General features: G+C 41.6%; 1 protein-coding gene, 1 non-coding gene and 1 pseudogene across 3 annotated transcripts; 2 read left to right on the top strand and 1 right to left on the bottom strand.

Moving 5' to 3' along the window:
- Nucleotides 1–423: 423 nt before the first annotated feature.
- trnat-ugu (transfer RNA threonine (anticodon UGU)) lies at nt 424–496 on the bottom strand. The gene has a single exon. It is a non-coding gene; the product is annotated as a tRNA-Thr (tRNA).
- Nucleotides 497–3,029: 2,533 nt separating this feature from the next.
- LOC135520803 (H-2 class II histocompatibility antigen, A-Q alpha chain-like) lies at nt 3,030–4,792 on the top strand (annotated as a pseudogene).
- Nucleotides 4,793–5,915: 1,123 nt separating this feature from the next.
- On the top strand, nt 5,916–9,855 carry LOC135520802 (H-2 class II histocompatibility antigen, E-S beta chain-like). Of its 2 annotated transcripts, none has more exons than XM_064946595.1 (5): nt 5,916–6,178; nt 8,434–8,706; nt 8,833–9,114; nt 9,228–9,341; nt 9,435–9,854. In XM_064946595.1, the coding sequence occupies exons 1-5, from the start codon at nt 6,115–6,117 to the stop codon at nt 9,488–9,490; spliced, it is 789 nt and encodes a 262-aa protein (XP_064802667.1). In that variant the 5' UTR covers nt 5,916–6,114; the 3' UTR covers nt 9,491–9,854. The 2 variants fall into 2 exon arrangements, with proteins under 2 accessions (XP_064802667.1, XP_064802668.1); XM_064946596.1 differs by lacking the exon at nt 5,916–6,178 and adding an exon at nt 6,893–7,273 and having other exon boundaries at nt 9,435–9,855.
- Nucleotides 9,856–11,353: the final 1,498 nt, after the last annotated feature.

Below are 11,353 nucleotides of genomic sequence, written 5' to 3' on the forward strand. Positions count from 1 at the left end.
CTTGATCTGTCTGAAATTATATTTGTGTTTTTTGTGTTGCTGTATGATGATAGTGTTGCTACTTGTTTTATCTGCCCTCTGTAAGGTAACACTCAACATATTGTTACCTGTTTTTTAATGTATTTAAAAAACAAAATACTTATCATCCTTACTGAACAAACTAGTTGTGCCACATTCTGTAATCACCTGCTGTAATGAGATTTGACAGCTTTGAAAGATGACTTTCTCTTTCGGACGCTGTTATCCTTTTGCTTGGGAGCAAAACTGGGAGATGAAGTAGAGAAGAGACTTCATAATGTGTTTTCCAGGGCTGGGTTAGTTTGAGTTGCTGGCTAACTGTAGAGAGCAACAGTACAATGGCTGCTGCATGACAACAGGTGCTACTGGTCTCAGGGTCACAAACCAGCTGGGCCAAAATATGTCAGGCCCCAGCGAGAATTGAACTCGCGACCCCTGGTTTACAAGACCAGTGCTCTAACCACTGAGCTATAGAGCCTTACCTGTATAGCAATGCAGAGAATATGCTATTTAAATACCACACCCCTACTGGCTACAGTGCAGATGCCACACCTCAGTAATATGTCAGACTCCTTATATAAATACAAGTAACGATACCTGCCGGTGTGATCCCACAAAGCCTTCCGAACCGCCATTGTAAATTATATCAAGTGAGTACCACATTGAGATATACTAAGACCCAAGACAAGGTTGAGGCTTATCAATGACAGTTGGGCAGAAAGATTACTCCGAGCTACCCAGAGAGACAAGATTATGCTGGATCTCGGCTTGTGTCTTTCTGTTATCGTTCAGTCTAGTTTGAACTGTGTTTGACCATTCAGACAGCTTTGTTTATGAAATTCTTGACTGGGCCAGGAAAAACAAACAAGATTTCAAAGGGTTGATCAAAAAGCTAATGGAAGAAGACTGGATTTATCCTGCCTTCTAAAATAGAGAAATACAGTAGGTGATGTGACAGTGCCTCCTGGTGGTATAAAGTGTTTAAAACAAGAGTATAAACTGTGGTTCAAGTCCTGAATGCTGATTGGCTGACAGCCATGGTATATCAGACTATATACCACTGGTATGATACCATGTATTTTTACTGCTTGAGTTACGTTGGTAACCAGTTTATAATAGCAATATGTCACCTTGGTGGTTGTGGTATATGGCCAATATCCCACGGCTCAGGGCTGTATCCAGGCACTCCTCTTTGCGCATAAGAACAGCTCTTGCCGTGGTATATTGGCCATATGCTACACCCCTTTGTGCCTTATTGCTTAAACATAGTGCCAGAGTCCTCTATAAACGTTGCTACGCACAGAAGGCGTACGTCACTTTAAGCAAACTTTGATTTATAAAAATAAAAAAACGACGGGAGAATGTGCGGTCCTCCATGGATACTTTGGCCCACATGTACACACACAAACTCGAGAAATGAGAAACTACGACGCCGATGGCAGAAGGATGGAAACTCAAGAAACGCTTTGAAATTAATACAAATGTGTGAAATAAATCGAAATATTACCTCATGGTATGAGTTACCTGGAGTTCACACACACCAAAGACACGATTTAGGATAAATACAAACGGAGATATGTTTTTGCAAAGAACCCCTCATGTGGTCCAGTTTAATCGGGAATCATTTAATTGGATCTGTAATTATTAAACAATACATGAATGTTATGAAATGTATTCTCATAAATACTAGTGAACAGTCCAAATTCTGTTTAAACTGAAGCCGTTTACGATGCCTCAGTCGGGCAGATACGAGTGCACAGTTTCATATTGTTATCACATGTTCGTTGCGCAGAACTATCAGTTACAGTCAGGGTAATTACCACACCTGAAGGTGTTACGCAATTGGGTAGCTTTGACAATCACATGGATGGTTATTAAAACGCATGCAATTACAATGCGTAATGACGCACAATAGCTGCTTTGGCACTGTTGGAAGATGGAGAGCGGCTTGGCGAGAGCGGCTTATCAGAGAACAGCAAGATCTACTGGCCAATGATGAGGAGTGGCTTATGAGCTGGTTCCCATTACCAAGAGCTGTTCTCTTGGATCTGTGTTGTAGTGGGCCCAACTTTACAGAGAAGCACCAGAACTAACAAAGCCGTGCCTGCACTTAAACTCCTTGGCAACCTCGTTAACAGCGTTGATGGTGTCTCTTTGCGTTTGCAGGACTGCATCTGTGAGGACACGGCTGCTGGAGGGTTGACGCACAAGGTGCAGTGGAGACGCCGGGGCTGGGGGCACTCAGAACACTCAGTTCCCGCTCTGCAGCGCCACCGAACCCGCTGGAACACGCAGACTAAAAACAATAGAATGTGTAAATGTTTGAACAACTTGAATGCATCTGCTTTATTCTTTTCAAACGTGTGAATACTATTTACGTACCTGGATCATCCGGTGCGTCTTGCATGTCCGTCACTACTCAGGAGGGATTCCCCTATAATACCGGCAAGGGGGTTGAGCTCCGGTGTCCTTTCCTCCGCCGTGGCAGAACACTGTAAGGCGATGCACCTTTTGACCTCCACTTTTGTCGGACCACCTTTTCATTTCTGAGCCAGCAGCATCCACAGCGTCCGCCACATGTAAAGCCCCACTATGTCCACCAAAGCATATATTTTCTTTCTTCATCCTCCCCTACAAGAACTTCCATTTCACACTGGGTGAAATGTTTTTTTTTATTGCCTTTTTGTCGGGATTTGTTGTCATGCAGTCAGTGACTATTCATAGGCAACTATGGCCGTTAAAAGGGTGGGACAAGACGCTCGCTCACATGCGCCAAATTTCGAGTTGATTGTGATTTCTAACGGAAAACCGGCGTGGGACTTGCATACGCACTGTTAAAAATCAGAATATTTTTGTATGTAAACACTTTCTGTGTTTTGTCCGTACGCCACCTTTTGACGTGAATCTCCCGCCCAGTTTTATAAATGAGACACCTGGTCTGTAAACTGTTTCCTCATGGATACAGAGTGAGAGTGAAATAAATGTTCTGATTGGTTCTAGTCTAGGTAATGCATGTTCAGCATTATTATCTGTAAACGAGAGGAAGGACCAGCACTGGAGTTGTCAGTGCCTTGTTCTCGGCAGAGTTCTCCCACACGCTCACGAACTGAGAGATGAACCTCTCTGTGGCAATTGTCGTTCTTACTGCGGTCGTCTGCACTTCGGCAGAAAGTAAGTATTTTATGGATTTTAATGCCATTTGAATTAGGGCCAGGGTCATATTAATTTATTCAAGGTACTGGGTATATGAAGTGTAATAACGGTTTAAAATAGACTTTGAACCAGTATTTGGTTCAATCACTTTGTAAAGATTGAAGCTGATGTAAATGATTTGGTGTATTTATCACTCAACTGAACTTGTATGCTATCTGTTTGGGTTTCCAGTTCCTCATGAGACCGTCTATGTGCAGGGCTGTCTTGAGAAGACAAAGGTGGAGGCGGAGGCGGAGCTTCAGATGGATGGGGAGGAAGTGGTATATGCTGACTTCCAGAGTGGACAGGAAGTTTGGACATTGCCTGAGTTCCTGGGGCCATTCCCAAGCTCCACTGTTCGTAACTTCTACAAGAATGCCGTTAAAGGCAGACGATTGTGTCAGGATGCCTTGGCTCTTTGGATATTAGAAGAAAAGTGTCCACCTGAGGTAAAAGGTAAAGAGCAAATCAACTTTATGACAATAATTAAAACGAAGATGAAAAGTGACATTTCTGTATTACAGTGAGAGATTGATTTTAAAGCTAGTGGTTGTATTCCCCCCAGATGCCCCTGAGAGCACCATCTACCCCAGGGCTGAGGAGGTGCTGGGGGTGGAGAACACCCTTATCTGCTTTGCCAATCATTTCTACCCCCCGCCTGTCAAAGTCAACTGGACCAAGAATGGCCTGGAGGTGACTGAGGGAGCGTCTCTCAGTCGGTACTATCCTAATAAAGATGGAACGTTCCACCAGTTCTCCAGCCTGAGTTTCACTCCACAGGAGGGGATGTCTATGCCTGCACTGTGGAGCACACAGCCTTGGAGGACCCCAAAACCAGGTTCTGGGGTGAGAAACTGTTTCTCTAAATAGGGTATTTATTAAATTATCTTGGGTCTTTGGAAGCCTATCAGATATAAGAAAATCTGAAACTCAGGGTAATGTTTCCTCAAACTATTGCCACTGTAATATATAATAGTTGAAATATGTATTTCTTCAATGTGTTGATGGCACCGCTCTCCTCTTGTCCCCCAGAGTGTAAGATACATGAGGTGAGTGGGTCCAGTGCTGGTCCTGCTGTATTCTGTGGAGTGGGCCTGACTCTGGGACTGTTGGGAGTGGCTACCGGAACATTCCTGTACGTCAAAGGACAACAGTTTAACTGAATTGTGACATATATGAAATCTAAAAAATCCTCTTTTGCAGTTGTAGGTAAACAATGTGACAGAATTAGTGGCGTACCGCAGTTGCATATTTTTTGTTGAGGGGGGAAACCGCTAACGTCGTACAATTTTACACATTTTGCCACTGGGCAAAGAAAAATAGGCAGTTTTATAACTAATCTCATGCTATTTTGCCATGAGGCTGAGAGAGAGTGTTGCTGTTTTAAAGCTAGTTTCCTGCAATTCTACACATATTGCAATGGGACAGAGAGAAATTTGCATTTTTTAAGCACATTTCCTGCTATTCTACACATTTTGCTCTGAGGCTTAGAGAAAAGGTTGAAGTTTAGCAGCTAATTTCCTGTCATTTTAAACATTTTTGCCATGGCTTATGACATGTTCATATGTTATCTGGGGGGGGGCTGACCTCCAGGGTGTACCCACCTTTTCTTTTGGAGAGAGGGGGGGGTGCAGAGAGTGTGTGGTACGCCAGTGCAAATAATATTATTAACTACTCTGTAACGGTTTAATTTTTTGCATGTCAATAAAATCTTAAATATTTTTTTCGGAAAACAATCAAAGGTATCATAAATATGCACCCAACCTGAGACGTTTAACAATAATAGACACATGAATGGATCACATTCATTAATTGTTCCCGTCTTTTACATTGTACACTGCAAGTGGGTAGTTCCCCCCCTCCGTCATCAAAACTTACATGATCAAACTTTAATGTCATTTCACCATTTACTACATTTACATTACATTTACATTTAAGTCATTTGGCAGACGCTCTTATCCAGAGCGACTTACAAATTGGTGAATTCACCTTATGACATCCAGTGGAACAGCCACTTTACAATAGTGCATCTAAATCAACTAACTATCAGTTGTGTGGTAAACAGGAGGAAGTATGAAGTTTTTATACAATGTACTGAAACTGTGAGTGAGAATGGGAGAGCATGTCTGAGCTATTGTGGGACCAATACCATAGAGACTCAAACAAGACTAAAGTAGTAGGTTGGTTAATATTTACACACAGTGACAGGAATAAGAGTTTTATTGTATGCAATAATTGGTATGGGACTTTGCCTGGTGTCAAATCAATAATCATAAACAGGGTCGGGTAGGTTACTTTCTAAATGTAATCCGTTACTAGTTAAGTGTCATTGTAATCCGTAGCGTAACTTGTGAATTACCCAAACTAACAGATTACGTTCAGTTACTTTTGCATTACTTTCCCTTTAATAAAGAGGTGTTAGAAAAAGACAAAGGATCCATCCAACACATTTGGTGTGTCATAGTGGTCTCTGACTTCTGGTCATACCCGCTCAGGCGGACAAACTTCAACTTGCACAATTGTTCAACGCTGAATTGAATGAAATTGAGAAAACAAAGTGTCAATGTATTTTTTCACAAACATCGATTCTGAATTTAAAAGTAATTCGAGAAGTAATCTAGTTTTTCAAAAGAATTTGTAATCTGATTGCAATATTTTAGCTGGTAATGTAATTCCACATCAGTCATGAATTGCAGTGCTTTGTGATATGCTTAGTGAGAGAGAGAGCATAGCAATATTATAACATGACTTCCTGAAAGACTTTAGAGCTGTTTCCCTACTGGACTGACATTGGTCCATCCAATCTGATTCCTCATTCCGTTCCGTTATAGACACAGGCCAACATTAACCACATAGAGACACAGAAGGACGTATCTAACTCTGTTCTCGTTCTGAGAAGTAAACATGTCTGTGCTGAATCTCTCGTCCATCCACCTATTGCTTCTCTTCTCCTCTCTGTCTGGAGTAGGTGAGTAAAAATCTGCTCCTGTCCTATAGATGTGATCAGGTTTGACAGGAACCACAGAATGACTTTGAATTGATCAAGATACACAAAGTCAGTCCAAAGTCTCAGTTATCGTCTTGAGCTTTGCAAAATGACTGCCATTATAGACACTTGTAGTGGTGAGATAGTCAACATTAATGCTGTTGTTTGTGGTCTCTGTACAGAGAGACTGAAGGGATAGTCAACATTAATGCTGTTGTTTGTGGTCTCTGTACAGAGAGACTGAAGGGATAGTCAACATTAATGCTGCTGTTTGTGGTCTCTGTACAGAGAGACTGAAGGGATAGTCAACATTAATGCTGCTGTTTGTGGTCTCTGTACAGAGAGACTGAAGGGATAGTCAACATTAATGCTGTTGTTTGTGGTCTCTGTACAGAGAGACTGAAGGGATAGTCAACATTAATGCTGCTGTTTGTGGTCTCTGTACAGAGAGACTGAAGGGATAGTCAACATTAATGCTGTTGTTTGTGGTCTCTGTACAGAGAGACTGAAGAGATTGAAGTCTAGTGGTGGAAAAAGCACCCACTTGTGATACATGAGTAAAAATATAGATACTTTTTTAATAGAAAGTTACTCAAGTAAAAGTGGAAGTCACCTAGTAAAATACTACTTCAGTAAAAGTCTAAAAGTATTTGGTTCTAAATATACTTAAGTATCAAAGTAAATATAATTTCTAAAATATGCTTAAATATCAAAAGTAAAAGTGTAAATAATTTCAAATTCCTTATATTATGCAAAGCAGACGGCACCATTTTCTTGTTTTTAAAATTGACAGATATCCAGGGGCGCACTCCAACACTCAGACGTCATTTACAAATTACGCATTTGTGTTAAGTCAGTCTGCCAGATCAGAGGCAGTAGATGCCCATGTGTTCTCTTGGCAAGTGCGTGAATTGGACCATGTTCCTGTCCTGCTAAGTATTCAAAATGTAATGAATCATTTTGGGTGTCAGGGAAAATGTACAGAGTGAAAAGTACATTATTTTCTTTAGGAATAACTCCAGTATGTATTGATATCATTTCACAGGATGTGTTTTTGGATGGAAGCTGTAGAGATCGGTAAGAAATTGCCAAATGTAGCCAAATATCTTATTCATCCATTTTAGTTTTTTTTAAACATTACATGACCTGGTATGATGGTGGGTTGATCAGTTATACAGTTTAAAGCTGTTGTTTTTGCTGGGGGTTTTGCCCAAATTTTACTTTTAAAGTAACTGTCCAGTGTTTCCAGATTTATATGATATATAATTAATTACAATGAGTGTGAAATCATTTTCCATACAGTTTTGGAATGGTGTGGGTTTAACCCAACAACAGAATGGTGTGGGTGTACCCCAACAACAGAATGGTGTGGGTGTACCCCATCAACAGAATGGTGTGGGTGTACCCCAACAACAGAATGAGTTAACAGAATATTCACTTTTAAAAGGGAGATTTTCACTGGACAGTTACTTTAAAATGGCAACATTTTCTCTCAGCCTCATGTCAAAATGTGTAGAGTAGCAGGAAACCTGCTTTAAAACTGAAGGGGAAAAAATCTGAAGAATAGCATGAGATGAGCTATAAAATAGCATTTTTTTCTCTGCCCAAAATGTGTAGAATTGCAAGAAATCACCTTACAAACTTCAACATTGTCTCTTATTCATGACAAAATGTGTAGAATAGCAGTATAAAGCTGCACATTTTTCTCTTCGCTGTTTCTCTCCCCCCACCCCCAAAGTTTGTTTTCCCTAAAAATTATATTCATTTTTTTATTTTGGGGGGAGGGACCTTCAACTCTCCACTTATACTGTGTTTTCAAAATAACCCTCCAAATAACCCTCACGAGAGACATAAGTGATGTCAAGTGTACAATCGCAGGAAATGCATTTTAAAATGTCCAAAAACATTGCAGGGGAGGACCCACTGGTCTGCTGTTCGTCGTCGTCGCACCCCCTCCAATATCTACACTACAATTTCACCCTTGATTTAAGTATATAGTGGTCAAAGTGTGTCATCCTCTGCGTTCTTGTAATCGTGCACTGATGAAATCGTGCACTAAACATGTTTGTATTTTGATAAAGAATGATTCCATCTTATATTTCTATAGACAAAGATACATAAAGAGTGAAATCCACAGAATGTATTTGTTTTCTTTGGTCTGTTGATCAGATGATATTATGAAAGAAGAGAAACGAGGCCTCCAGATCTCATCTTGTTTGTGACTGTTTATTTGACAGATGGCTATTTTGGACACTTTGAGATGAGGTGTCGGTTCAGCTCCGAGGAGCCCCGTGATATTGAGTTTCTGCTGCAGGTCTACGGCAACAAGAAGTTACTGGGACAATACAACAGCACAACAGAGAAATGTACGGTCTACACACAATGGATGAAGAACTTCACTGAAACGGCCTGCAAAGGCCCTGCTTTTCTGGCCGCGAGGAGAGACGAAATGAAGAAATACTGCAGCAGCAACGTTCCTGTGGTGTATGGGTACTTACTAGATAAGGCAGGTGAGTGAATGAGTACATACTCAATGGTAGTGATAAGGAGGAGTACATACTAGATGAGATAGATGAACATCATGAAAAGAGCGTGAGGCGAGCCCTGAAGAACCCAGTATGTTATTCCCTCTCCAGTTGAGCCCTACATCAGGCTGAGGTCAGTGGAGCCGTTCAGTACCAGACACCTGGCCATGCTCGTGTGCAGCGCCTACGACTTCTACCCCAAACCCATCAGAGTGACGTGGCTGAGGGACGGACAGGAAGTGACCTCAAATGTGACTTCCACAGAGGAGCTGGTCAATGGGGATTGGACCTACCAGATCCACTCGCACCTGGAGTACACACCCACACCTGGAGAGAGAATCACCTGTATGGTGGAGCACTTCAGCCTCACTGAGCCCAAACTGTATGACTGGGGTAAGTTTGTGTGTGGACTTGGAGTGTCTGAATGAGATACGAGTGCTTGGGAGGGAGGGTTTAAAAGTCTATTTATTATAAGATGTATGTCTTAATTGTTTGTGTGATTACAGACCCCTCCATGCCTGGTCCTGAGAAGAATAAGATGGTGATTGGGACCTGTGGGCTGCTGCTGGGGGTGGTCTTTATAGCAGCTGGACTGATCTTCTACAGGAAGAAATCTACTGGTGAGGAGACACAGGCTATTCTATGTCAAAACAACCAAATACTTTTCAAGTCCAAATTTGAAATGCAACTTTATCTTTTTCATTCTCTTTCAGAAGGACGAGTGTTGGTGCCGACCATGGCGCTGCCAGAAAGTTATGGCACCATCTAGTGGGCCACACCAGTCTGCCTTCTGAAGGTTGTGATCTGAACCCACTTAATTAGTCTGGGTACCAGTCTTTTTAGTTAACATTCCACTTCTTGTTGCCTTTTCCGTAACATATGCCAAGGAGGTCAAGTAGTGGAATGTCAGCTAAAAAGATTGGTACCCAGACTACCACTTAATCATTCCAAGCACAATGTCTTCTCAGTCTCCCAGGCCTTTTGCATTGGAGGAGAGGAGAGGTTGCAGCCAGAAACTCCCAAGGCGCCGAGTGGCCAACTTCATCATATCTACAGTGCCTTGCAAAAGTATTCGGCCCCCTTGAACTTTGCGACCTTTTGCCACATTTCAGGCTTCAAACATAAAGATATAAAACTGTATTTTTTTGTGAAGAATCAACAACAAGTGGGACACAATCATGAAGTGGAACGACATTTATTGGATATTTCAAACTTTTTTAACAAATCAAAAACTGAAAAATTGGGCGTGCAAAATTATTCAGCCCCCTTAAGTTAATACTTTGTAGCGCCACCTTTTGCTGCGATTACAGCTGTAAGTCGCTTGGGGTATGTCTCTATCAGTTTTGCACATTGAGAGACTGACATTTTTTCCCATTCCACCTTGCAAAACAGCTCGAGCTCAGTGAGGTTGGATGGAGAGCATTTGTGAACAGCAGTTTTCAGTTCTTTCCACAGATTCTCGATTGGATTCAGGTCTGGACTTTGACTTGGCCATTCTAACACCTGGATATGTTTATTTTTGAACCATTCCATTGTAGATTTTGCTTTATGTTTGGATCATTGTCTTGTTGGAAGACAAATCTCCATCCCAGTCTCAGGTCTTTTGAAGACTCCATCAGGTTTTCTTCCAGAATGGTCCTGTATTTGGCTCCATCCATCTTCCCATCAATTTTAACCATCTTCCCTGTCCCTGCTGAAGAAAAGCAGGCCCAAACCATGATGCTGCCACCACCATGTTTGACAGTGGGTAGGTGTGTTCAGGGTGATGAGCTGTGTTGCTTTTACGCCAAACATAACGTTTTGCATTGTTGCCAAAAAGTTAAATTTTGGTTTCATCTGACCAGAGCACCTTCTTCCACATGTTTGGTGTGTCTCCCAGGTGGCTTGTGGCAAACTTTAAAAGACACTTTTTATGGATATCTTTAAGAAATGGCTTTCTTCTTGCCACTCTTCCATAAAGGCCAGATTTGTGCAATATACGACTGATTGTTGTCCTATGGACAGAGTCTCCCACCTCAGCTGTAGATCTCTGCAGTTCATCCAGAGTGATCATGGGCCTCTTGGCTGCATGTCTGATCAGTCTTTTCCTTGTATGAGCTGAAAGTTTAGAGGGACGGCCAGGTCTTGGTAGATTTGCAGTGGTCTGATCCTCCTTCCATTTCAATATTATCGCTTGCACAGTGCTCCTTGGGATGTTTAAAGCTTGGGAAATCTTTTTGTATCCAAATCCGGCTTTAAACTTCTTCACAACAGTATCTCGGACCTGCCTGGTGTGTTCCTTGTTCTTCATGATGCTCTCTGCGCTTTTAACGGACCTCTGAGACTATCACAGTGCAGGGGCATTTATACGGAGACTTGATTACACACAGGTGGATTGTATTTATCATCATTAGTCATTTAGGTCAACATTGGATCATTCAGAGATCCTCACTGAACTTCTGGAGAGAGTTTGCTGCACTGAAAGTAAAGGGGCTGAATAATTTTGCACGCCCAATTTTTCAGTTTTTGATTTGTTAAAAAAGTTTGAAATATCCAATAAATGTCGTTCCACTTCATGATTGTGTCCCACTTGTTGTTGATTCTTCAAAAAAAATACAGTTTTATATCTTTATGTTTGAAGCCTGAAATGTGG

This window comes from Oncorhynchus masou, chromosome 29 (genome assembly GCF_036934945.1).
Source record: "Oncorhynchus masou masou isolate Uvic2021 chromosome 29, UVic_Omas_1.1, whole genome shotgun sequence".
Classification (NCBI taxonomy): domain Eukaryota; kingdom Metazoa; phylum Chordata; class Actinopteri; order Salmoniformes; family Salmonidae; genus Oncorhynchus; species Oncorhynchus masou.